The 26,063-nt window shown below is 36.1% G+C and overlaps 1 protein-coding gene across 2 annotated transcripts in view; it reads right to left on the bottom strand.

Annotated features, from left to right (window-relative positions):
* The window catches only part of METTL25 (methyltransferase like 25), a 67,549-nt gene that overhangs the window by 39,338 nt on the left and 2,148 nt on the right, over nucleotides 1-26,063 (bottom strand). Inside the window, exons 2-5 of one of the 2 annotated variants that reach the window (XM_068667470.1) lie at nucleotides 21,073-21,237; nucleotides 16,331-16,431; nucleotides 9,807-10,436; nucleotides 6,842-6,986 (exon numbers count right to left, since the gene is read on the bottom strand). In XM_068667470.1, coding sequence (XP_068523571.1) covers nucleotides 6,842-6,986; nucleotides 9,807-10,436; nucleotides 16,331-16,431; nucleotides 21,073-21,237 — 1,041 coding nt within the window. The remainder of the gene's footprint in view (nucleotides 1-6,841; nucleotides 6,987-9,806; nucleotides 10,437-16,330; nucleotides 16,432-21,072; nucleotides 21,238-26,063) is intronic. The other variant, XM_068667477.1, reaches the window with a different exon arrangement.

The following is a 26,063-nucleotide window of genomic DNA, read 5'->3' as shown; positions in this document are numbered from 1 at the left end:
AGCCTCAAACAAGACTGACTTTGGTATTCAATAAAACATAACAGCCAAGCAACATACAGCCCAGCCTTTTCAAGTTATGGTAACTGTCAGTGCACAGCAGCTTTTTTGTGGGCTGGCACATCTGCTTCAACTAGGCTTATGAGAACAACCATCTGCATTTACATTAAAGAATAAGAAGCAGCAAAGATGGAAAATGTGGTCCTTGGGTTGGGGTAGAGCTTGGGGGGGAGGCAGTTTGGCAAGTTTTTTCTCCAGTGGAGAATAAGATAGGAAGAGGTTCTAGATGGACCTGCCTCAACATTTTCCTTAAGAGTAACCACCTCAAGAAGACAAAAAGCTTTTATACCAGGCAAAAGTATAAGTATAAAACAGAGCAATTATTTTTTTAAAACAGAATCCTCAAAGCTACTCAGTCAAAACAAGTATAAAATGCTTTATAACAGAACTTCCCACTGTGTCCTCACAGGCAAGCCCTTGCTTATTGGACTGATTTCAAACAATTGTGACTTGCTGTGTTCCATCAAATTCTGCGCAGTTCTGTTTGTTTCTTAGGAAGTTATTCTGTAACCACAGATACCTAGCTCAAAGTCTGCTTCCTAATACTTTAACTAGTCTTTTCACCTAAGGCCCTCATTAGTGAGTAGCTTCCCTGGTAGAGTCTGTGGCAAGTGAAGCACAACCTACAGAACAAATAAGACTGGTTCAGGGACCAAGTGGAACAGATGTGATGCATTTCAGGAGCTGAGGGAACTGGTTGGTGTCTTGTGAAGGCACTTGGTGTCTCTGTCACCTTTGAATGGTCACATCTATCAAGGGAGATTCCTGGTGATAGGAAAAAGGCAAAGTCTAGCCTCACACCCAGTCTAGCTTCAGTACTCAGAGGATTATGGAGCAAATCTTCTTGGAATTCATGTCCAGCTACATGAAGAACATGAAGAACAATAAGGAGATTGAGAACAGTCAACAGTAGGCTCAACATGAATCAGCACTGTGCCCTGCCAGCCAAATAGGAAAACTGCAATTAGTATAGCAAGATGGTCAAAAGAGGTGATCCTCCTGCTGCATTTAGCATTGATTGGTGTGACCTCACCTTGAATACTGTGTGCAGTTCTGGGCTCCACAATATTTCAGAGGTATCTGAAACGTAAGGTACCTGAAAGCATCCAGAGGAGGGCAACAGAGCTGGGGAAAGGGCTGGAAGGCATGTCCTATGTGGAGAGGCTGAGTACATTTGGATTGTCTAGTCTGGAGAAAAGAAAGCTAAGAGGTGATCTCATTGCTCTTTACAACTTCCCGAGGAGGAAAAATGTAGAGGGAGGTGCCAGTCTCCTGTATTTGGTAACCAATGATAAGACTGTGGTGTAAATGCCTGAAGTAACTAGGAAAATAAAACTAACATTCACACTTTTAAGGAAAAGGTACAGCATTGAAGAGGCTTTCAGGGTAGGGCATAACTGCATTATCTGAGCATTCCCTAGGCTCCCAACCTTAGATGCTATTGCGCTGGGGAAACTTGGTGTGCTAGCTCTAAGGAACACCACGGAGCGTAGAGTGGAGTGGAGACACCACGGCTAGGCTCTGTAATCAGGTGGGGCCTCGATTGTTCTTGTGCACAAAGCTGCACTTTTTGCCACCCTAAGCCAAAGACCTGTCATGTTTTGACAAATGCTGTACCCTAGTGTACTTTTTGCTCATTATAATATCATTATAATACCAAAACACACCTCCATCCCAAAAGCTACCCGCCTCCAAGGTGCGACCACCCCTCACTGAGCATGCGCTCTGAATTTCTCGGAGCCTATTACTTTAAACGGAAACGGGAAAACTTTACACCAATCATAACTAAGACATGCTTGACTAGAGCCACTCAAGCGCCACCTAAAAGATAGAAAATAATATAAATTGGCCCAAGAGAGAGGGGATGTTAGGGAAGATACCATCGTCAGGGGAGATACCATCCCAAGGACATACAACATCCTTAGGACCTCCTGACTCCTGGGATCAGTCGACGGGCTGAGCCTCTCTTCCCCCCCCATTGGGATGCCTTTGGGTGAGATCTGAATATTTGCTTATAAATCTCTATAGAGTCTTTGATCCTTTTAACGCGTTTATTTCTAGGCTGCGCACCTATAACACCTGTAACACCTAGAACCCACACCTAGAACCCACACCTAGAACCCGCACCTAGAACCCGCACCTAGAACACACCTAGAACCCACACCTAGAACCCGCACCTAAAACCCGCACCTAGAACCCGCACCTAGAACCCGCACCTAGAACCCACACCTAGAACCCACACCTAGAACACACCTAGAACACACCTAGAACCCGCACCTAGAACCCGCACCTAGAACCCGCACCTAGAACCCACACCTAGAACCCACACCTAGAACCCGCACCTAGAACCCGCACCTAGAACCCACACCTAGAACCCACACCTAGAACCCACCTAGAACCCACACCTAGAACCCGCACCTAGAACCCACACCTAGAACCCGCACCTAGAACCCGCACCTAGAACCCACACCTAGAACCCACACCTAGAACCCACCTAGAACCCGCACCTAGAACCCGCACCTAGAACCCGCACCTAGAACCCGCACCTAGAACCCGCACCTAGAACCCACACCTAGAACCCACACCTAGAACCCACACCTAGAACACACACCTAGAACACCTGTAACACCTGTAACACCTGTGTATTTCATGCATACTAGCTTGCTTTTGCAGATAGTCACTATCACCGGCAATCCAAAAGAACCTGATTATCTGTTGCTGTAATAAACCATACTTGATTGCATTGTGATAGCTCTCATTAATGCAACTAGGGTGAGGGTGGTTATCCGTGATAGTTCAGTGTTCTGAATCTAACCAGACCCCCAGACGGTTAATGCATTGTTGGTGAATGTCTGAACGGACCCCCAGGTGGTTAATACGTTTTTGGTGAATGTCTGAGCGGACCCCCAGGTGGTTATTACGTTTTTGGTGAATGTCCGAACGGACCCCCAGTTTTGGTGAATGTCCGACTGGTTCAGTACTCTGAATCCAACCGGGCCCGTAACGGTTAATCAGCTACACACCTTTAACGCGACAGTACAAAGACACTTAGGAATACCACAAAGCTGCACCAGGAGAGGCTCGGACTAGATATAAAGTACTTTACCATGAAGGTGGTCATACACTGGAACAGGCTTCCTAGAGTGCTGGCTGATGCCCCAAGCCTGTCAGTATTCAAGAGACATTTGGATAATACTCAATAACATGCTTTAACTTTTAGTTAGAGTGGTCAGGCAGTTGGACTTGATAATCTTTGTAGGTCCCTTCCAACTAACTACTCTATTCTAACAGGTGGCAGAGATTTATCAGGGACTGACAAGCTACACTGCCTTCTGTGATGCAGTGACTAACTCAAGGAATTCGGGGAGAGCAGTAATTATAGTTTACCTTGACTTTAGCAAGGCTGTTGGGAAGGTTTCCTTAGTATCTTTATGGCCAAATTGGCAAGATATGATTCCAGCAGGTAGACTACAAGGTGTGTAGAAAACTGACAGGACTCAAAGGCTCAACAGTGTAATCCACAGGTTAGGGACATGATTATTTCCCCTCTTTAACATTTGTGAGAACAAGAGTATCTAGAATGCTTCTTTGGGCTTTCCAGACCAAGATGCTGACTTACTTGAAGAAGTGGCGACTATAGGACTGCAGAGAAGATCAAGGAGGGATCTAACTGCTGTATTCACCTACCTAATTAAAAGCAAGTGAAAAGGTTAAGCCAGACTCCTTCTGGAGGTGCACAGTGAAAGGACAATAGATAACACATGTAAGCTGCAAACTTCAAATAGATACAGGGAAAAAAAATGTTGTTTAGATAGTCAAACATTGGAATGTGCTGCCATATCATTGTCCTTAGAGATACTTTACAAACATGACTAGACAAGGCCCTGAACAACCTGATCTAAGCTGGGCCTGCCTTGTGCAGTGATTTGAACCAGATTTGGACCTCTAGAGGCCACTTCCAATTTAAATTATTTCATCACAATTCTGTATTTGTTCCATTTTGGATGCAGAACCAAACTTCATTTGCCTCAGACAGCTGCAAGAGGAACTAGTTGATTTCTTGTACAGAGCGAATTGTTGGATCTGTACCATCTGGTTAGTTATGGAGTCAATAATTCTCTAGAACACTTTGCCAGTTTGAAATTTATGCACGGGATGTGTAGACACTAGCCCTAATTCAAGTGTTAATTCCTTCCATCCTTCCATTTTTTTCTTTGAAGAACTATCTCTTAGATGCTGTTGGTCCCTGTACTCTTACTCCACCACTGAACATTTATGATATCACAGTAATGTAATATATGTCATTAGCCGTGCAATAGATGTCTTTTCAACAGGAATATGACAATGACATTTTGATAATGCTCACAATAATGGTAAAAAAAAAACAAAACAAACACAATTCATTTGAGCAGCACTTGAACTTGCATGTTCTTTTCCCCAAAAAAGAATACTACAGTTTCCTTTTACTTTGCATAGAATTCTTCTTTAAGAGTAATAGGGCTACGAAGATGGCAAAGGGCCTAGAGGGCAAGACATATGAGGAGCAGCTGAGGTCACTTGGCCTTTTCAGCCTGAAAAAGAGGAGGCTGAGGGGAGACCTCATCACGGCCTACACCTTCCTCACGACAGGGAGTGGAGGGGCAGGTGCCAACCTATTCTCTTTAGTGTCCAGTGATAGGACCTGATGGCATGGTGTCAAGCTGCGACAGGGGAGGTTCAGGCTGGACATCAGGAAGAGGTTCTGCATCGAGAGGGTTGTCGCGCACTGGAACATGCTCCCCAGGGATGCAGTCACAGCACCAAACCTGTCGGAGTTTAAGAAGCGTTTGGACTGTGCACATAGTCATGTGGTCTGAGTTTTTGGGTAGACCTGTGTGGTGCCAGGATTGGACTCGATGATCCTTATGGGTCCCTTCCAACTTGGGATATTCCATGATCCTATGATTCTATAATTTGTATCCACCATGTTGAGAAAAATCAAACAGCTAGAAATTTCACCACACAATTTGGCTTCATTTTCATACTATCGTGAAACTGCAGTATCTCTTATCACTGTATGCACATCTGTTTAGTTGAATTTTTAACAGGTTATCACAGGTGATCCTTTGGTGTTGTCTGAAGAACAATAATTTAGTAAGGCCATATGCACTGGTCTGGAAAAAGTAATCATCCCACTGCTAGAACAGGAAGTTATATCGTGTTTTCAATAACATGAAATAAACAAATACTTTTGACACACAAACTTAATCTCAGGTATGTGAAAAGCTCACAGTTTTTTAAAACATTAATGTAAAAAGAATTGTCTGGTTTTTACTTAGTGTGTTTCTATAATGCAAATATAGGAAAATAAATTTCAATTGTATCTTCTCTCCCCCCCTTTTTTTGTTGTTAATTTGAAGTTTGTGAAATAATTGAAATAATACACTGCAAAATCTTTCAAAATTGTTGCAGATCTATCCTGAGTAACATAAAAAGATCACTAAAACAAGCAAGAGCTGGCATGTGTTGTGGTCAATCCAGAGCTAAGCCTCAGCTGGCTGAGCAGCCAACTGTTACAGAATACCAGCTGAGTTCCTCCTGCCTTTCTGTCCATGAAGTTCCCTGAAAGAGATGAAATAAACTTTGCCAATCCACCTCTCTCTCAAATTTGGTTGATAATGGTGATCAGTTTCTAAGACTTCAGCAGATGGTCATTTAGACAGCTCAGCTGCATTACACTTGTTTGCTCAGGAAAGCCAGATATTTAATACTTTTAATTATTCATTAAAAACAAATGAGCTAAATAGAAATTAAAATGTTAATGCATCTGTTAATCTGTACACTGCTTAAAATAATAGCAGAAGATGCTGTATAAAATTCTAGGGAAAACACAACATTTGGATGTTGAAGTAGAAAGTGACAAATTTTAGTTGTAGTCTATATCCTTTATTATTACTTTATACCAAATAGCTTTCAAGTTGATATACACAAAGTATTAAACCAGACAATAGTACTTCTGTTAGCAATGACTCCATCACCGTTAACTATAAAACATTAGACAACAGAAACAGCATGAGCTTTCCATGATAAACCCAGCAATCCATCAGTTTCATCTACTATGGCAATCACTACATTTGTGCAAAGACAATCTGTAACTCTGTGTTGTTTGAAAGCTGTACAGAAAGGTAAAGAATTTACTTTTCAGCTAAAGATACTAGCTTTCTATCTGAAATAATAGACAAGAAGGAAAATTTGCCTGAGGTGTGAATCCCCAAATAATTTTCAGCTTGTCACCCCAAGAAAAACTGTTAAACGTACTGTTCTATAATGTTCTAAACTGGCAAAGCCCCAGAGCAAAGCACTCAGATGAATGCTTTTTAGAGTAATAATTTACATTACAAGGACTTAATTCTGCTTATAGTTATACATGTACAATTCAACATAAATGGATGCTGCATGCCGACAGCCAAAGGCAAAATCTGGTACAAAATATTTCAAAAGGATGAAAACATATTGACCAAAAAAGCCTCAACATTTTACGAGTGAAGTAATGGAATAAAAACAGCTGTATTCATAACCACATAAAAACATTCTGCACTAATGTCCCTAATTTCAGCAAGAATATTAGCAATATTGGCATAACAGGAAAGCTACAGGGCATCCGGGAGTGAAATACCCACATAAAGTAATTAAAATCAGTATTAAATAAGCTATTGGAAAGGAACAAACATCAGGAGGTTATTAATTAAGAGGTATAATATTCTTAACATGCAAACTGGCAGCCACAAGTTAAACTCAGAATTACCTTCTTGGTTTTCATATTGTTCTGACAACAGATGGTAGCAGCAGCCTACACTGCAAACTGCTTTGATTTCAGGCTTGGCAGTAAATATTCGTAGTGTATTTGCAGCAAGATCACCACATGTATGCAGACCCACCATTATACAGTCCTAAGAAGAAAAAAAAAAAAAAAGGCAACAATAAAGCATCTCCCTGTACAACTGAAAAACTATGAATAACAACAACAAACTCCAAAACCCAAACATTCTGCAAATGGTTATTCACTTGTAAGGTTTAAATATACAACTCCATGACGACTCCTGGTGTTCTCTTCTGGAATTTTTCTAGGAACAATAAAAGCCCTTCAGTGCTAAGAAAACACAGTGTATTTCTTTTACAGGGAAAATGACTGCTCAGCATTTTGTTCACTTAGGAACTATACATCTCTCTATACTTTACCCACAGCGTCCAAGAGGAAGCAAAAGTTTAGGAGTGTGAACAGCAGCTGGTTTAACTGCATGGAAAGGGACATCTACATGATGACTGGACACTGGCCATTTTGTCTCATTTTTCCTCGCTTTCCTGTTATAATTTTTACTACTACTGATACTTCCTTTTCTTACTTCAGATTGTCTACCATAACATAAACAGATGGACCTATCTGTGGCATTTCTGATACACTGAACTGCTGAAATCAAAACCACTTCCTAAGCACTAGTGTAATTTGCAGAGCAGGCCCTGCTCCATCTGCTTTGCTATTTCCAGAACTATACTTGTACTGCAGTTTTGCAGTGTGCATACTATCATTCAACAACAGATTGGTATTTTGTTCCCTAAAACAAAAACCAAAGAACTTCAACTACTCTGTTCTGCCCATTTTACTTTCTGCTTTCCTTTTTCCTCAGTTTCCCATTTCTCTCTATTTCTCCATCACAATCAGTCCTCTTCTCACTGTTCAGAACAAGACTTCTCCCTTCCAGCATTAAGAATTGAAATCTACATGGTAAATATAGTGCTTGTTCCTTTGAATTTCAGCCTTATTTATTAAAGGCTATCAACAAATAATTAGCCAAGGTACATTCAGTTGTGGTGCCCTTCTGCAGTCATTTTGCACACATCTATTTTTATTGTCATGTATTACTTTGATTTTCTCTCCCTACTGTATAGCATTCGTACATATACCTCCCTTTATTTTCCTCTGTTTTTTTTTTTTTCTTTTTTTTTTTCTTTCTTCTTCCCATCACTTTTCTCACTTTCCACTTTGCTTGTGCTGCTTCTCTGTGATTGCTTTCTCACTGCCCTAGCACCCAACATTTTTAGGTGGCAAAAGTTCAGTTCCACTTCACCTTAGTTTTTAAAGATTTTTTGCTTGTTAGCCAGCTTCAGCTCATCATTGCACAAATCTTTTCTTCCACATGAAATAGAGTGGAACAATAATGAAGTTTGGAGACTAATAGAAGATACGCACCTGCAAAAGCAGTAGTTAAACTGCTGCTTTAAAATTAGATTCTTTCAGGGGAAAGGGAGTGGAAGGTGGCTACCACATGACATCCATTCAATGTTCACAGAACATTAGTGTGCTCAAAACTTCAGAACAATATCAGTGCAATATGTCTGTGTCAGGTACACTTCTGGACTGTCACTGACTTCACTGAGGTTGCCCGGGTATAACTGAAAGCACTTTCTGAATTGTTGGCTTAAGTGTAGTAAAATTTGATATCTCAGTATTAGTTCTGGGCCCGTATACAAACATGCATTTCTATCCTAATATTTCATTGGCAATTCAAATCATTTTCAGAACTTACTGCATAGATTAGTAAATAGTCATTTTCCCAAATTTGGAAAAATTGAGAAAAAATCAATTTATGGTTAAAATAAAAAATGATGATGTTTGTAAAGCTATTTGTAAAATAATTTTTTATTTCTAAATATTCACAGAATACTTTTAGAGCCATTTAAATGATTGTACTTTTTAGGCATTTTAATTATACACATTCATCACACATACTGTGCAGTTTGGTTGTTTCTTTTTTTAACACAATAAACCTTTTACTTTTTTACATTAATGTTTTTAAAAGCAGGCAGAGATGTAGGATTTCTTCTGCTTTTTATATCATGCAAATCATATGATAAATGGAGATGAAAACCAGTTGTGCAAATTTAGAGGCATATGGTTCACTTACTGTTTTACAGGAGCATAAACAGCTCCTCTATAAGTAATACAAACCTATAGTCTTGTATTAGAAATGAATTACACCCCTGAACACATACAAGTTTTCATCTTTGCAAAAGAGACTGAATATATCTACACAATCCACGTAAGTTAGCTCAGGCACAGCAACTAACCAGCCATACAGCTTCTAGATTTGTACCATTGCCTTTGAGCAGCTGAGCTTGTGCTTGTTTGTGTAGACACAGTCCTTGTCTGTGCAGATTACTACATGAACTTACAGTAACTCTGGAGAGCCAAAATATAAAAGCATTATTTACAAATAAAGCTCGTTACAAACTCTTTATGTTGACTTTTATAGTCAATATATTCTGTCACGCTTTCAAACTTTTACCAAGATTAGAAAAATATAAAACTTGAAAAATAAGAAATTTCAGGGAAATTTAAATTCCAGTGCTTAATATACTTGCCTACATGGTAAATTTAGTTATTTTCATAATAATTAGATATTATCTATATCCAGAATTGTGAAATACCTGAACATGCTAGTATGTATGCTGTTTACTTTGACAGCTGATTATTATCTACTGCATAAATTCTATAGGCTGCTTTACATCTTCAAAATAATAATAATAATAATATTAAAATAGAAAAAATAACTCTGTGTATGTTAGAAATACTAATGTAAACTGGCTGAAAAACATTTGGTCCGAATATTCACTGACCAATAGCATTTTATGTACACTCATCAAACATTATATATGTATGAAAACAGCAATATAAAGACAATGGACAATACATTTCAAATGAGTAACATAACCTCCAAATCTGTTATGATGTCACCGAGTTCTGTTTCTGCAGTGATGTAGGAAGTCAATGGAAAATAAAGGTTTGATTCACTTGACTTGCTCGCTTTGGCTTTGATAGATGCCATTTTTCTTTGGGCCTTTTCCTCTTCACAGAGCTCCTCACTGTTACACTGGGAGGAAGAAAAAATTTCTACAGCATCAGCAGGCAGAACATTGAGAATAGCAAGAGCCTCTTCAGAAAGTTCACTTTCATTGCATTGTGCCTGAGCCACCAAATCAATTTCTGTTTGTTTGCTGGTCTCAGATGTAGTTACTTCTGTGAAAACACAAGAAGGAACTAAGTCTTGGGTAGTCCTTTGGTCTTGACTTTGAAGACAGCTGTTATTTAAGGTCCTTTCATTGACTGCTTTAAATTTAATTTCATTTTGCACTGGACTGTCATTTGCCTTTTCTAATCTCTGGCTTTTGGGATTTGCTCTTGCTCGACTCTGATAAGCTCTCCAGTGTTTCTTCAATTTCCTGTTCCTTTCATGAGCACCATTGGTGTTGGTGTTTGAGGAATCAATTCCATAAACTTTTAAGTTGTATTGCATGGACAAAAATGAACTCAGGTAGCCCTTTCCAGAACCTATATCAATCACCTAGACAATGGAGAGGAAAAAAAAAAATAAAAAAGAAAGAGAAAAATAAAAATGAGAAAGATGTACTAAATTAGTAAGCAACAAGACACATTTCAATCAAATGAAAAATAATTGCTTAAAAAATTAAGCTTGAATTTCATAACTATTTTATCAGTGAAATTTCCGAACATGCTTCATCCATTTGCTTTTTGGTGCACTTTTTGACTTTAAAACACAGAATTAAGTCTAAATTGATTTCCTCCAGGAAACAGACAATACAAGACTTATGCATTATACATGTTCTGACACTTTTGGAAAAGACTTTCAGTATATATTTTGACACAGAACTGCCTTCTGTTAAAGAAAATAACCATAAAACACTAACACCACCACCTACCCTTGCTAAATTGCACCAGAACATAGAGTTAGGAAAGGAAGTGTTCAGAATATTAAGTTTAAGTGTTCACAGTATTAAGTTTAGGCACTTAGCTGCTTTATTTAGGAGACTACTACCACTAAGTATACAGAAAAAAGCATCTTCATGTTAAGTGCCTAACTTAATCACTTCAGACATGACCTAAAGATATGTGATATGAAATACTATCTCCTAAGTCAAAATGTTTATTTATAAAAGCTTCCTATTCTGTGAAAATGATCCATACATCCTTATGCGTAACATAAGGATGGTTTTGTAATAAAACAAAGGGCATCACATGTGCTTTCCACTGAGTGTTCTGTAGGAAGAAGTGAAAAGAGGGATAATTAGCTGAAAGTTTAGTTTCTCTCATAGCTGATAGCATTAGCTACTTCAGTGACTGACAATATGTAGGAAGGAAAACACTGTGCCGAGTAGTAGCAAAAACAAGAGCAACCTGAGAACTTTAATTACTTGATCAAAGTTTTATATCATGCATGCTTTAATTTATAATACAAAGCATATTTTACAATAATAGTCAGAGTGACATTTCTCTAAATGGAAGAAATTAAAATGCTTCCTTCTGTTCAGGTGCATATCTATGGAATAGCCATAATAACTTTCTTTGTAGATGTTCCCGAAACTGATTAGTTCAAGAATATTTTTTATGTATTGTTCTTGGTTTGTCACATATTCATAAAAAGCTTACATTGATTTGTGTAAGTCTAAATACCAGCATATATTACATGGATCTATCTCACACTCAATCACATTGTTTTTTACTAGGTAAGAACATGCAGCACATCAATATCTGTACTGAAATGAAAAAGAAAAACTTATTCCTTATTCTAAAAATGTTCAAGATGCATACAGCCATGGAGCTAGAAAGAAACGAACTACTTTTTCACTGAGGACTACTTAAATCAGTGGAGAATATACACCATTACGTAAAAATTGTCTATCTAGGCCACATGTAGCTTTTTCATCTGCATTCTTCATGTAATATTACCACATGATTGCTATCTAAATATACTACAATCTTCATATTTTTGAATGAAATCTGTACAGGAGAGGATTTAGAGAAATAGAATTGATATGTTCTAAGCATCTTTTGCATTTTGAAAATGTTTGTCACATTTATCACCAATAACCTCCCAGATCATTTAAAAGTAAAGATATAAAAGTGCCTAAGGAATAATTTTACCCACCATTTTATGTGACAGACCTATTATGTAGAATATGCACACCTCCACTTCTACAAGGTATTTTAATTATTTCTGTGAAAGTCAGTATTTGGATAGTAAATTAGTAAATTATTCCTAACTCATACACGTGAACTCCAGTGGCTGTAAAGACAAACTGAGAAGATTTTTTTAGTTGTTTACAAGCAAAAAGAATCATAGAATCATAGACTGGCCTAAATATAATCTAGCTCCAGCCCTCCTGCCATGGGCAGGGACACCTACCACCAGACCAGGTTGCTTAAAGCCCCATCCAGCCTGGCCTTGAAGGTTTCCAGGGATGGAGCATCCACAGCTTCTCTGGGCAGCAGTAATACATTGTTAAATTAGCACTGGGAGAACAGTTCTAAAAAGAGAGGAAATTTTGACTAAAAATAAGAAGGCAATGATCTTGTGCTAAACAAATAGACTGGATTAAATTAATCCTTGCTTTACCTTCCCTTGATTACATAAGGAAAGGTAATCAGCAATCCACAGTATATCTGCCAAGCATGAACTTTTAAAATGAAATTTCCATGATATAATGAACTCCAAAGGTCCTGTCCATGGTGAGTTGGGTACTATGTTTAAACACAGTCTCTGGCACTGCACAATCAAGAACTCCATTTCCAGAAGCATTCCAGCATTTCCCAGCATCAAATCACAAATTTAATGGATGCTGAATACAGAATTATATTACACTTAGGTTATACACTGCAACTCCTGCTGCACATGCTGTAATTTCCAAGGAAACCTTCCATAAATACATTAAAGAAAACAAATGTGCATTTAAGCAGAGAAGAGTTATCACTGGCTTCTTTTCCAACTTTAATCAAGAGCTACTTCCTAAGAAGTTCCACTTGTGTGATAAGAATGATATTTAAGAGGGGCAGTAAACAACTGAAAAAAAATGTTAAATTGGTTTGCTTTAATGTTTTAACTCAAATCATTAACCTAGAAGTGAATACTGTAGTAGTAAAATTTTTGCTTTTATTCTCATTTTTACTATTTACTATACTATATTGTAAAATACCACAAGAGGACAATATCCCCTACCACCCATTATACATCATGGTATGGAGGTGAAATGGAGGGCATTTTTCAATCTGTCAGTGATCTGTAATATCTGAAAGAAACACCCTGAGGACACGTGCTGTTGTAAAACATGTGTTGTGTTTTCATAGCTCTAGATATTTTAATTAAAAGCTACATACATTTTGTTTTGCTGAGAAGGACAGAAAGAAATCAATAAAGAAAAAAACTCCCCTAAAACTTTACAATTCCTGTATTTTCTTAAGTTGAAAGGTAACCAAAACAAAAGAAGTTGCTTTTTAATAACTGAGAAGGAGGAAGCTGGCTTCTCTTTTTTTTTTTTTTTTTTTTTAACATGTACTGGAAAGCTCTTTTCATATATTAGGGATTTGTAACTTTGAACAAATAATTCTGTTACAGTGTATGACTAAAATGGAAAAAAGTTAATATAAAGCAGTCGGCATTTCATATTCAGTGATATATTGCAATCATATTTTTCATTAAATGCTACATTTTTTTCAAAAAATAAACAGAAAATAATCCTAAAGATACTACAAGCTGTAACTACAAGTGCATAATCACAAGCTGAAATTGCAGCATATTGACAGATACTTAATAATGATTGGTTTGAGATTTTATGAGTAACCAGCTACATCGGGACTTAGGTTAGGTCATTAAGGTGGCTCCACTTTTTTCCTCTCTGAATATGGGTTTTCCTTTCCTTTCATTCCTGAATCTCAAAGGAACTATTTAAAATCTAAATGGAAATGCTATATGAAACACCACCAACTCACCTTCCAGCAAATGCAGAGAACATTTATTATTACATTATAAGAAAACTATACTTTTCTACAACTTTTTCAGTATATGAAAGTCTTCAACACTTGAACAACTGATTCTTGCCCAAAGCATAAGGTAAGCAAGGCAAAAAACATGGTAATTAATAGAGAAAGTTACTTTTATTTATCTACTACTTCTGCATTTTTACTCTTTGTGGTTGTTCAGGGCATCTGTGTTTGTCACTGTGTCTGGCTCCTGAAGGAGCTACTGGAGAGATCACGCTCCATCTCTGAACAATAGCAGATGCTCACAAATTGATCGTGGCTCATCCAGTAATATTTGGCCTTAATTGCAGTTCTCTATTTACTTGTGAATCCCAGTTGTATGGAGAAGATTGCCTAACACTTTGCCCTGTGCAGCTGTTCCTCACAAAACAGACACGTCAGAATGCAGAGTTTTGATCTCAGATTCCATGGACGCTGGATGCCTGACACAAACCCATGAAGAGTACTTCACCAGAACATATTGGTTATATTATCTAAATTAAACTCGGTCTGAGCCAAATAACTTCCAAAACAAAGTTCTTCTTCAGCTACTCAGAGCAAAATCCAAGTTTTGGACCTGCCATGGACTTCTGGTGGCAGCATCAAACTCTGCAGTCACATCCATACCACTAAGCAGAACATGGTCCTGTGTTCCACCACCAGCAGGCGATTACCCATGCCATTACTTTTTAGCAACCTCCCAGGTATGAAGCAGGCCAACTAATTGTCTCATTGTGAAGGCCAGGCACATCTTGGGGACAAGATATATCAGGAATCAAAACAACACAGACTTAGTCTTACACAGTGCAGCTATCTCTCTTCCTGTACCCACATCTGATACAGTAATTTTAACTAGACTCAGACATACTTTCTTTAAAAGCAAAAAACGCTCAGGGGGTTCAGCATAAAATCTAGGCAGATAACTCATGAAATCTAGGCAGATAACCTTATTAGAGTTGTGTTTATTGTTAAATAACTATAAAATGTGTCCTCCAGAAAATTTTCTGGGAATGAATATTAAGATGGAGGAAGTTAGTCTCCTAGAGCTAACACCTAAAGCTGCTCGCCTAGAAAGCAAATGCAGCTTAGATGTAGAACAAAATCAAAAACAGAGTCCAGGTTAACTAGTCATCTACAGACTAAAGCAAGAGTGAAGATACATTAGGCACTAACTAGTGTTACAGAGATTAAAATGGTTAAAACAACTCATTTCACTCAACTGCTTAAAAATTTAGTCTTATCTCAACAAAGATTGGCATCACAGAATCAAATAATGCTTCATATATAAAGAGTTCACAGGCAAATTACTCATATGGAAAATAAGGAAGTGTTACTTTTGTCTAATGTAATGTGAAATAAGGTAGCGAATAAAGTTGAATATTGTGATGCTTGTATTTTTGTCAACAGGCCTACAAATAAGCATCTACAAAGTTTTAATGCAACAGTGACTTAGAGAACTGTGCAATCATAACTATATATATATATTAAAAAAAAAAAAAAAAGGAAAGTTACAGTCACATTTTGAGAAAGGAATACTACAATTCTTCACCATCTGAATGATGAAGATGTTGCTAAAGGAAAGCCTTATAGCAACCTTCCAATACCTGAAGAGGGCCTACAGGAAAGCAGGGGAGGGACTCTTTGTCAGGGAGCATACTGACAAGCCAAGGTGTAACAGCTTTAAACTACAAAATATTTAGATTAGATATAAAGAGGAAATTCTTTACTGTGAGGGTGGTGAGGCACAGAAACAGGTTGACCAGAGAAGCTGTGGAGGCCCCATCCCTGGAAGTCTGCAAGTGTTCTCTGCAAACTGAACAGGTCACATCTAAACACCTACTTGAAGATCTCCATCCACATTAAAGAAAGCTGAACAACAGTATTAAAGAACAGGAAATAATTTAAATCCCTTGTTCCAGAATAAAAAAAAAAAAAAGAAAAAAAAAAAAAAGAAAAAGATCTGCTTAAAAAATTTCCCAGAATTTCAGCATCGGTGTATACCTGGTAGTCTTGTGTGTCTGAAAGAAGGATAAAGTTTTGCTCTGCTACTGATGTCTGTGGTAAATTGCCAGCAGTGTAATACAGATAAGTGAGACAGTATCAGTGCATAGCAAAAAACAGTACAATTTTTAGCTGTTCAACGTATAGAGGACGATTATATATATAAATATATATTATATATATATATATATTTTTTTTTGATCCATAAAATGAATATGACTCACTAAAAGGCAGTTCATTATACTGGTGCATCTGTAAACAAAAATGTCCTTCAGCTTGCACTGGAATGCTCTTCTTTAGCTACAATTATTTAGATAAAAATAAGAACAGCAGAGGCAGAATATCAAAATATGGTATTTGAACAAAATAAGGAGAATAATTTGGAAACTATACAGTAACATTCAGTACAAAATCCTTTCTTACCTGTTTTATACCACAGTAATTTGCTATTTTGTCCACAAGCTGAGACATCACTTGCACTTCATGTGATTTCTTATTATTCATAAACTCATCAGTTTTGATACCTGTATCATTTTTACAAAAATATATACATTAATAAAATTCACAATAATGAAAATTTATTATTAGTCAAAATAAATATCACCCTAAAACTATGCTTTAAAATTTTCTATATTTTATGTGCAGTAATATTTAATTAAACACCCACTATATAATTACAAGACTAAACTTCTGAATTACAGATAAATTAGTAAAATGCAACACACTTTAAATTTTAGTTCTGCTAGTGTATTTTTTTTAAAATGTACATATTTAATATCTGACCAGATATTAGATACAAGCTCCTACTACAAAACTACTACTTTTTCCTGTTCATTAAGAATATTAATTTTTATGTCACTTATCACATTTACCTTTACATATTTGAAATTTAAGGGCAAGGACAATTAACAATCACATAGTGCAGATTGTTAATTCTCCAGATTTGGTCACAGTACCAACTGGGAGACACTTGAAATAAAAGTTATGAACAATGCTGGTGAAATTCAAAAGAAGCTGCTTTTTTTTTTTCTTTAAGCTACAGATAGATTACAGATCTGCTATATCTTTCCAGAAAAAAATATTCAGATTATTTTGATGAGAGGTAGTCAACTTCTGCCACCAGTTTACATCTTTACATCCCCCAACTAATGAAGAGCTCAGAAGCGGCTTCCCTGTGAGAAACCCTGTGAGTTGAATTGATGTCAATTTTTGTATGTCTGGGTGAGGATAGAAGAAACCAGCCTGCTACTGGTGAGCATGCTCCTAGAAAACAAAATGTTTCCACATAGCTATGGAGATTAATATTTTCCCCTTCTCTGCTTTTTGCACAGTATGTGTTCATCTGTCCAGAATCTGATCGTTAGGCAAAAACTATGTTCATTCCTTGATCAGACCATGCTGGGAACACAGCCAAGAGCGTTACTTCTTTAAAAGAGAGTGGGGAATTGCACTGAGCTCATGAGAAACCTGGTGTTTTCTGTATTTCTCGCAAAACCCACAGGATCTCTCCATTTCTTAAACATCTGTTTTTTTTATAATAAACCGTTATGACAATACTTAAAATGTAATATAGCCTCTATGAACTGACAAAAGAAAATAATAGCCTAAAATATTTTTAAACAAACAAAAAAAAGCAGCAACAAGTGATCTGCTAAAGTGTTCACTAAAGATTCTCATTAACTTTAAAATTACGGAGATCTCTGTGGCCTCCTAAAAAAATCTGAATTTGTAACCATTTCAAATGAAAAAAAAAAAAGGAGAGAGAAAATATAGACCTTTTCTCATTTATCTGTAAACATTTTGCTATGTGGATAAGCTTATTTAAAAAAAAAAAAAAAAAGAGGGGGGGGGAACATGAGGAAACAGACTTTTTTTTTTTTCTTTACAAAAATGTAAGTTTTGTTTGTCTGGTCTCCAAAGCAGCACATTCACTCTGAACTATCACCACATATCACACCTTTTATACCTTGCAATAATTGAGTTCAATACCTTGAACTCAAATGACTGAACAGGGCAATGCTCTGCAAAGTAGAATTTCAAACAGTACTTAAGTCAAATAAATGAATGCATTTCAAACACAGAGGGGTAAATCCAGAAACAAGACCCAACTGACAAAAACTGAGGTTCCAGTTTAAAAAAAATACAGTTTGCTTACACCTACTTAGATAAAGTATTTACCACCTTAGTAACTGAAGTTTCTTAACTACTTGCTTATTTATCACAGAATGAACACTGTCTATACTTCAGCACATGGAAAATTACACTGTTACAGAAAGTTACCTACTTTTTATAAATTTTATTTTTGCTGAGTTTATGCAAAATTTTGCTTGGGATAGTTTTTTTTTTTATTTATTTTATTTTTATTATTTTGACAAACAAGCAAACACACGGCGATCTAACAGAAAAATCTCTATTTATGGGCTGGTTTATATGGCCAGAACTTCCTTTTGTGGCAAAAAAGAAAGTGAGGTTGAAATACTTCATAGAGTTTCTCTGGCTATCATAGAGTAAAGGAAAGCTTAATGTTTTAGTAGTACTCAAATGCTGCTTATTTATACTGTGAACCCCCTAGCATAAGAGCTGTTTTCCAGTTGAAAAACTGCTTTAACCCTATACAGTGCCATTTGCACCTACATCATTAGTTATGAAGTAGACAGAGTAAGGGGAGACTGTCTTATGGGCCTAAAGGAGGTTTTCCTAAGACCTATGGCAGGATGCAGGCTTTTTATACCATTTTTACTTGTGGAAATTCAGGTTTATTAGATAAAAATTCACAGTCCATGCCAAACCACCACCAGTGCAGAAGTTACAGTACTGTGATTCAATTCTCTCAGCCAGACTGGCAGAGTCTGGGATGACCATATGCTAAAAGACGTTAAGACAAACTGATATTTATAGTCCATGCAATTTAAAGATGGCTTTATTAACAGTCACTGCATGACTGTTACCTTGGCCATAAACATATTGAAAAGGTAGAGAGTACTCTAACTCCAATGTTCTAGTAATCCCCTCTTCTTATATCAGGTACATAAGAGAAATTCTCCTTGCTGACTTCTGTCCCTTGGGCCAGGTTCTTCTGGATCCTGTGTGCTCACTGCAACCAACCCAATGGGGCAATGAGGACCATAGCGAACTTTGGTAGGAAGCAATGGAGAAACCCCTTCACATTCAGATTACATTTAAATATTGGTACTTAGCTTTTCAAGAAATCATTCTAAGGAAGAATAGTAAAATGTCTATATTAATATGCTAAAGAAGTTTGAGAACTATGCAAGTATGCAGTCTGTGGGAACGGGCTTATAAGCATGCTTGTTTTAGAACAGGAAAATTTATTAAAAACATCTCAAACATAAATTGAATAATCCTGAAGCATATTTTTCAGAATATGGGCAAGGCCATCATAAAGTTACTAATTTCTCAGACTGACATGTCTCTTGATTTGCAAGGTTTAGTAAGTCAGGAAATGAAATATTTTCTGAAATACAGACTTAACTCCAAAATACCTAAAATAGTTTAAAGGATCAAAACTTTCATTTGGCAACTTTCATACTACAAATACATAATTTGGTATTTTGCTTTTGCCAAACAATTATCAGGAAATTCTACTAAGTTAATTTAACTGATACTGCCAATTCAACACAAAAGTTTTGAATTATAATACCATTTGGAACACATTTTATTTTCTAAGTACTACTAAGAATTACTACACCACAATCCCAGGCCCCAGCTACCCAACCAAACAGCACTCCTGAAAGACACAGAACAAAATAATCATCAATTGCCTTATTTTAGATGTTCCATTCTTCATGACAAAAAGATGAAAGAATGCTTGTATTTTTGTCTAAGAAAGCTAATCCAAGTATGAACTTAAGTACGTGTATAACAAGGCAAAACTACAGAATTACAAAAATTAGGCAGAACACAGGGAATGAGAACATAACAAAAATGGTAAGAGCTACAAAACAAGCAAAAGAAAAGCAGCACACAGCTGTCCAAAAGAATAGCCTGAGACTGAAAAATAGCAGAAGGGAAGAGGCCAGGAACTAAACTTATAGTAAGACCAATGCACAGCAGACCATTAAGACTATTTTAGCTACTTTTTTTTGTGATTTTGAAGAAACTGAAAACTGGGGGCCCAAACATGGAAAATGGTAAAATTGAAAACAGAAGACTGCTGTAGGAAATGGGAGAGATACCCTATGTATCTAATGGTGATATCACTTAGGATAGAAATGTCACTGGCATTTCAATGTATAGAGACAAAACACACTAGAAAGCAAAGGCAGATGAGCTTAGAGTCTGTCTCTGAAAAACTAAGGAGAAATCTGAAAGACAGTGACAAATCTGTGATGACTGAGGACTGCATGAAGATCACATTTTCTGTGAAAATGACAACAGCAAAAAGTAAGTATAAATGTCAGTTTACCATCTGAAACAATAAATAAAATCAGGGGTAAGACTTTCAGTATAAAGATGCCAACTCAAGAGTGTTTCAGTCAATATTTTCAACTATAGAAAATGAAATTACTCTAGTTTTTATGACACATATTTGGTATTGGTTCAAAAAATACAGATTGAATAAAATCAACTTATTTTGAAATATCAAGCACTTACGTGTCCATATTCAATTAAATGTCTAAGCACATGATTATTAGTAAACAAAAGTTGTAACAAAAAATACTACTCGTGGAGGTATGGCTGCCGGCTATTAGGCTTAGACTTTAAAAAAAAAAAAAAAAAAAAAAAAAAAAAAGGAAGACTAGCAATCGTGGCTGAGGAGAATATGAGAAGAAAAACAAAGGGAATAGATATACATAGAATACAGATGTTTCATCTGTATGCGAAATAATGATGTGCCCGCTTGCCTATTTCATATCCTTTAAAACTGAGTTTCAGGAAAGCCTTATATGACTGACTGTCATGACCTCTCTGTTGAAATTTTAGCAAGAGAATCCATTTTCTAAATTATGTTAATGAAGAAATTATCTAAGAACAAATTAGTTGAAGTGAGAAGCATGTAGGAAGGAAACTCATATAGGGGGAAAACAAAACAAAAAGAAACAACAAAACAAACAAACAAAAAAAACATAACCCCCCTCCAAAACACAAAAATCTGAAGACCCTGTAGTGAGAGAATAAAGATTGAAACATAAGTGTAAATATACCAGTTGATCCTTGGTTGTCTCCTCCCAGTGCTTTAAGTAGCTCTTCTAATGGGGTACACACTCCAAGGTGAGACAAAGAATAATATTTGACGGCCAGGGCAAACAAGTGTACATTGATAAGTTTCTTAGAGTTTTCACAAAACACGTTGGAAAATGTGTCATCATCTGCATGGAAAAGAAAAAGAAGAGATTTCTAATAAAAAGCTTAACACCTCCACAATAGTGTTGTCAGAGAACAACAAAGAATAAATTTGCAGTATCAGACAGAAATAATTTATTTTGCATAAGTGGGGGAATTGGTTATTTTTCTTCACCTGTATTCCCCTTTCAAAATTAAGGTCAAGTTTTGCTCTTAGCTGAACTAGTGCAAAAGTGGAAAACTACTATTTTAGCAGAGCTACTTTAGTATAATTGACAAGAGAATTCAGTAAACATTATCACTTTTCTTCTGTTTACAAACTTGCTCATTACACCTTTCCTAGTTATCCCCATTTGACAATATATACCATTAGATCTGATTTTAAAAGAAATGCAGCTGTTCAATAGATGAAATGTTTTGACTTACAATCATTGCATTTACATACACTTTCCTAGCAGCTTTGTAGCTGGTGAATCTGCTGGGAGAATCAAATTAATTTTTATTACCAATCAGATGTGAGCCAAAGTTAGATTCCTTAGCATATTTTCTTTGACTGAGGATGAAATGTTTCAGTTTGGCATTACTTAGTTCTTTAAAAAATGCTCCATTTTTAAAAACGAACTATTTCACTATTTTTAAGTGAAAGATACTGGTATGAATAATTTACTAATACTGAGATAACTTTACATTTTCTGATTCCTCTGCATTTGAGCTAAAACAATTTGTTGAGTTCTCTATAGTTTCGCTAGAAGTCATTTTAGATTTCTAAATACTTGTAAATGATTTAAAATAGATTAACGCTAGTGAGCCCAGCAAACAAACTGTTACACTGGTTTAGAAAATGTCTCCTGATTTACCTTTTCTCCCATGGGTAGATAGATATTGAGCAAGTGCATACCTAGCAGGGTAGCTCTCCAGAACTTCACCTCCCACCTGTATAACAAAGGATGCAGCTGCTTTTATTGACCCCACCCCTAATACTCTTAATTTTCTTGCATGACTACTAGTAACATATAAATTACAGTCTATTGAAAACAGACCCAGCAATGTCAACACATTTATTTTCACAGCGTAACATTACCAAGGCAAGAGTCCAACAAAAAAAAATTTGGGCCTAAAACAGCATTAATATTGTCTAAGCTATAACCAGAATTAATATCATTTCAGTGTCTGTATGGCACTCTAATTTTATATACTCTAATTCTCTCTAATACAAAATCAAAAAAGAAAGCTACCTTTCTCTATAAATTATTTTTCCTTGTTTGTACTTCTGAATATCAAGTAACTTTTAGTTAATGAAGCTTCAAGAAAGATAAGGGTGTAATATGAGAATAGAAAATAAAGCAAAACACTAAGCCAGAGTAAAGACTGTGAACCTTTTAGGGAGAAGGGGTTATTTTGTTTTTCAATGTCTCTGTAAGATATGATACAGGAAGATACGATACATGAAATTGGATGTGTATTGAAATGACTGAAGAAAAACAATGTTTTCTGGCAATATCTTCAAATAAAGCAAATAACGCATGAGTCTAATTGAATAGAAAATGGTAATTAAACAGTTTTAGGCAATAAAAGGAATTGTTATTTTTTCCCCCAAAGTCCTGACAACCATAAAAGGAGGTAAATAACTACACACAAGTATTTTCGCTTTCTTCTGGATAATTGTTGGGCAGGGAATTAAAAGTTTAAGTTTCTTCTTAAAAGAACAAACTGGCAAAAGAAGAAATTTGAGTTGTTGCCGAAGAAGAAAAAATTTTGTAAGGGACGTTCACTCATTTAACTTATTTTAGAGTTTCTGGGAATGAACAGCATGCCACAAAATATATAAATGAAGGTAGCCTAAATAAGTAAAAATACATAGAAATCTTTATGTCTGATACAAGGGGGAAAAATCACTAAAGAGTCAGGAAAGAGAACAAAGTTTAAGAAGAGACTCAACAAGCAAGTTCATGCCAGCAAGTACTGAGAAAATGATAGAGATGAGGCATTAAACCTACTTTGACCAGCCAGCTGCTCAGCAATCTTGCCAGGTAAAGAAAAAATCTACTTTTCCGATGAGAAGTGGGTGTTCCACTTGGTTTCATGTATAATAAAAACTCTTTTCATTAGTATAGTACTTGTGAAAATTCCTGCCCATTATAAAATATATGCATGTTCATTATTTCACTGGAGGAAATTTTATTTTTAGCATTTTAAAATGCTGCAGCACATAACGCTGAAACATATAATCTTTTTAGGAACTGGCACACATTTTTAAATATACTGGCTAATCTTGTATTGCAAACCAAAGCAAAAATCAGTCACGCAAAAACCTTTCCTCCTAAATACATATTTTTTTTTTTTAATGACATGACATTGTATGATATAAAGGACTTTTGAAAATACATTGGAATGTCATCCTATTACAAAATATGTCTTTAGCATATGTGAGACATATGAGAAACATATGAATAAAGTCACAGTCCAAAGGAAGCATCTATAAGGTCTAGGCCAGCAAACACATTCCCAATACATCCTCTTTTTCCAACGAGAAAATCCTGAGCAGTTGCTAATTCAAAAAAATGGGCACAAACACATACACGATTAACAAATAACAAGTGAAACCAAATCCTGCCATGCCAAAAAATAAGGCACATCTCTGCAGCCAACACAATCAGACCCTCTCCATATTATGTATCAAAAACCCATGGATGCTCTCATGCTCATCCCAAACCTCACACTGTTGTTTCTGACTCCTTAAATTTCTCTCACAGAAATCACTTACATGAAAACAACTGTCACAATGTACCAGAATGAACTTGCTCCATCAATTAAGAAAAATCAGTGTCAGAAATTGTTTCACAAAACCAAAACTAGCCTCTCAGTTTTGAGTTTAAAGGGAGCTGATTGTATTTGGGGTACAAGCAGGAAAATTAATATTTAGAACTCTATTGGACCATAAATTGTGTATTCAGTAAACTGGTTTTGTTATAAAAGAACATACCCATACCTACTTATCCCAATCTTCACCTTACCTCATGCTCATCCAACATGCAACTGTATCACACAAGTACAACTCATCCTGATACTTTATAACTTAACTAGGTTGAAGAGTGTTTACTGAAATTTACACTTCTCTGCTTCATTGGTCAGAATTTATGAAAAGCTTACAAACCCAAAGCTTGCCTGCTTTATCTTTTAGTATGTCAGGTGACAAAGAAGTTATCAATTCTCCTTACAAATCTCACTTAACTAGAATTAAAAGCAGTAATGCACGTTATAGAACTGCCCTGAATTCAGTTGTCCGATGGAAGAACATTAACAGGACTAGCAGGATCTCATGCAAGACAATAGGCGCACCATCTGTAATAATGCTCCTACCAAATTTCAGTTGTTGTCCCAGCTTGCCAGTTAAAAGGAAAAACCCATCTACATTAAGATATCCGAGGCATCCCTCCAAACTACAGAATGGCAGTTGTTGTACTACTGATTATTTATGAATGTTAAAAATGGTAGTTTTCTCAAATTGTTTCCTCTTTGGTGGCTCTCAAGATGAAATCTAATATGTCTTTTAACCAGTTGGTCCATACATTTGCAAATAAATCTTCAGCAGAAATAAATATATGCCAAAAAATGCACAAATAGTAGTACAAATGGTAACTTACAGTAAAATATGAAAGTACTTAGACATGGATTTTCTGTGCCTGTGACCAATCTGATTAAATCACATGATAAATAAGATGAAACATGGCAAAAGTCAACTTTTAAATGTATAAAATATATGAAGTGGTTTTCTGTATCTAAAAATGGATCTGAAAATTTTCTGTAGATTACAACTGGAAACCAGGGTCCCACTCTTCATAGGGTCATTATAATGAAATATTGTCTGAGGAGTATCTGAAAATAGTCCTTGAAACTGATTTACAGAACATGTAGTCATCCTCTTGCATACAATATTGTACAACAGAATTACAATTTCTTGCTCACCTAATTCTCAGAGAAAACAATTCAGCATGTACATTTAACAAAATCCCTACAGTAAAATAAAATATTGTACAGAATAACAGTTTTGTGCCAATCTGCAGTAATGTAACTTTTGAATTTGCAGACCTATGTGAATATGAACTGACTACTTTACATTTTCAAACCAATGCTGGTCAAATGTAACCCGTGCTTTCCTATAATTTCATTTAGGATCCATATTAGGACAGATTCTGGAAAACTTTCATAATAGTATGGGGACTGTGATTGTATAAATGAACAACTTCTCAAACTCTTGGGAAGCAAAGGTTTTACCAGGTGAAATCAATATGCCGTTTAACATATTCTTTGAGTAAGGTATTTTAAATTTCTTCTCACAGCTACAACCCAAACAAGGTACTTCTGTGAACAACTGCATGTTAGGAGAGCATTTGAGTACTCATTTCAAACTAAATGTATAACTAACATTTAAATATCTGACAATTTTGAAGAACCACACATACAGTTAATACCTCAGAGGAACATAAGGAAGAGCCTTTCTGTTGATGTTGGGTTTCAAGATACGTGTGTGATATCTATTGTTATCGAGTTGAACTAATGGACTTAAAGTAGCTCCCTCTCACATTATCAATCTTAATTTTAATATAGGCTATTGTAGGATATAGTGAATTCATTTTCAGATATAAGTGGATGTTTGCAGGTAGCTTCACTGGGAAATTTGTATTCTGTTACAATGGGTTTTCATCATATGACAGGGTGGACAGATAATAAGCAGGCGAACAATTCAGGCATCAGATCAGCAAGCACATACGCGTTTCATTACCAATGCTTCCAATGTTCTCACAAAATCCTGAGCGTGTCTCAAAACCTTCAAAATGTAAAATATCATACT

This window comes from Anas acuta, chromosome 1, assembly GCF_963932015.1.
Source record: "Anas acuta chromosome 1, bAnaAcu1.1, whole genome shotgun sequence".
NCBI lineage: Eukaryota > Metazoa > Chordata > Aves > Anseriformes > Anatidae > Anas > Anas acuta.
The sequence above is the reverse complement of the archived record's forward strand: the minus strand, read 5'-3'. Positions and strand labels throughout refer to the sequence as shown.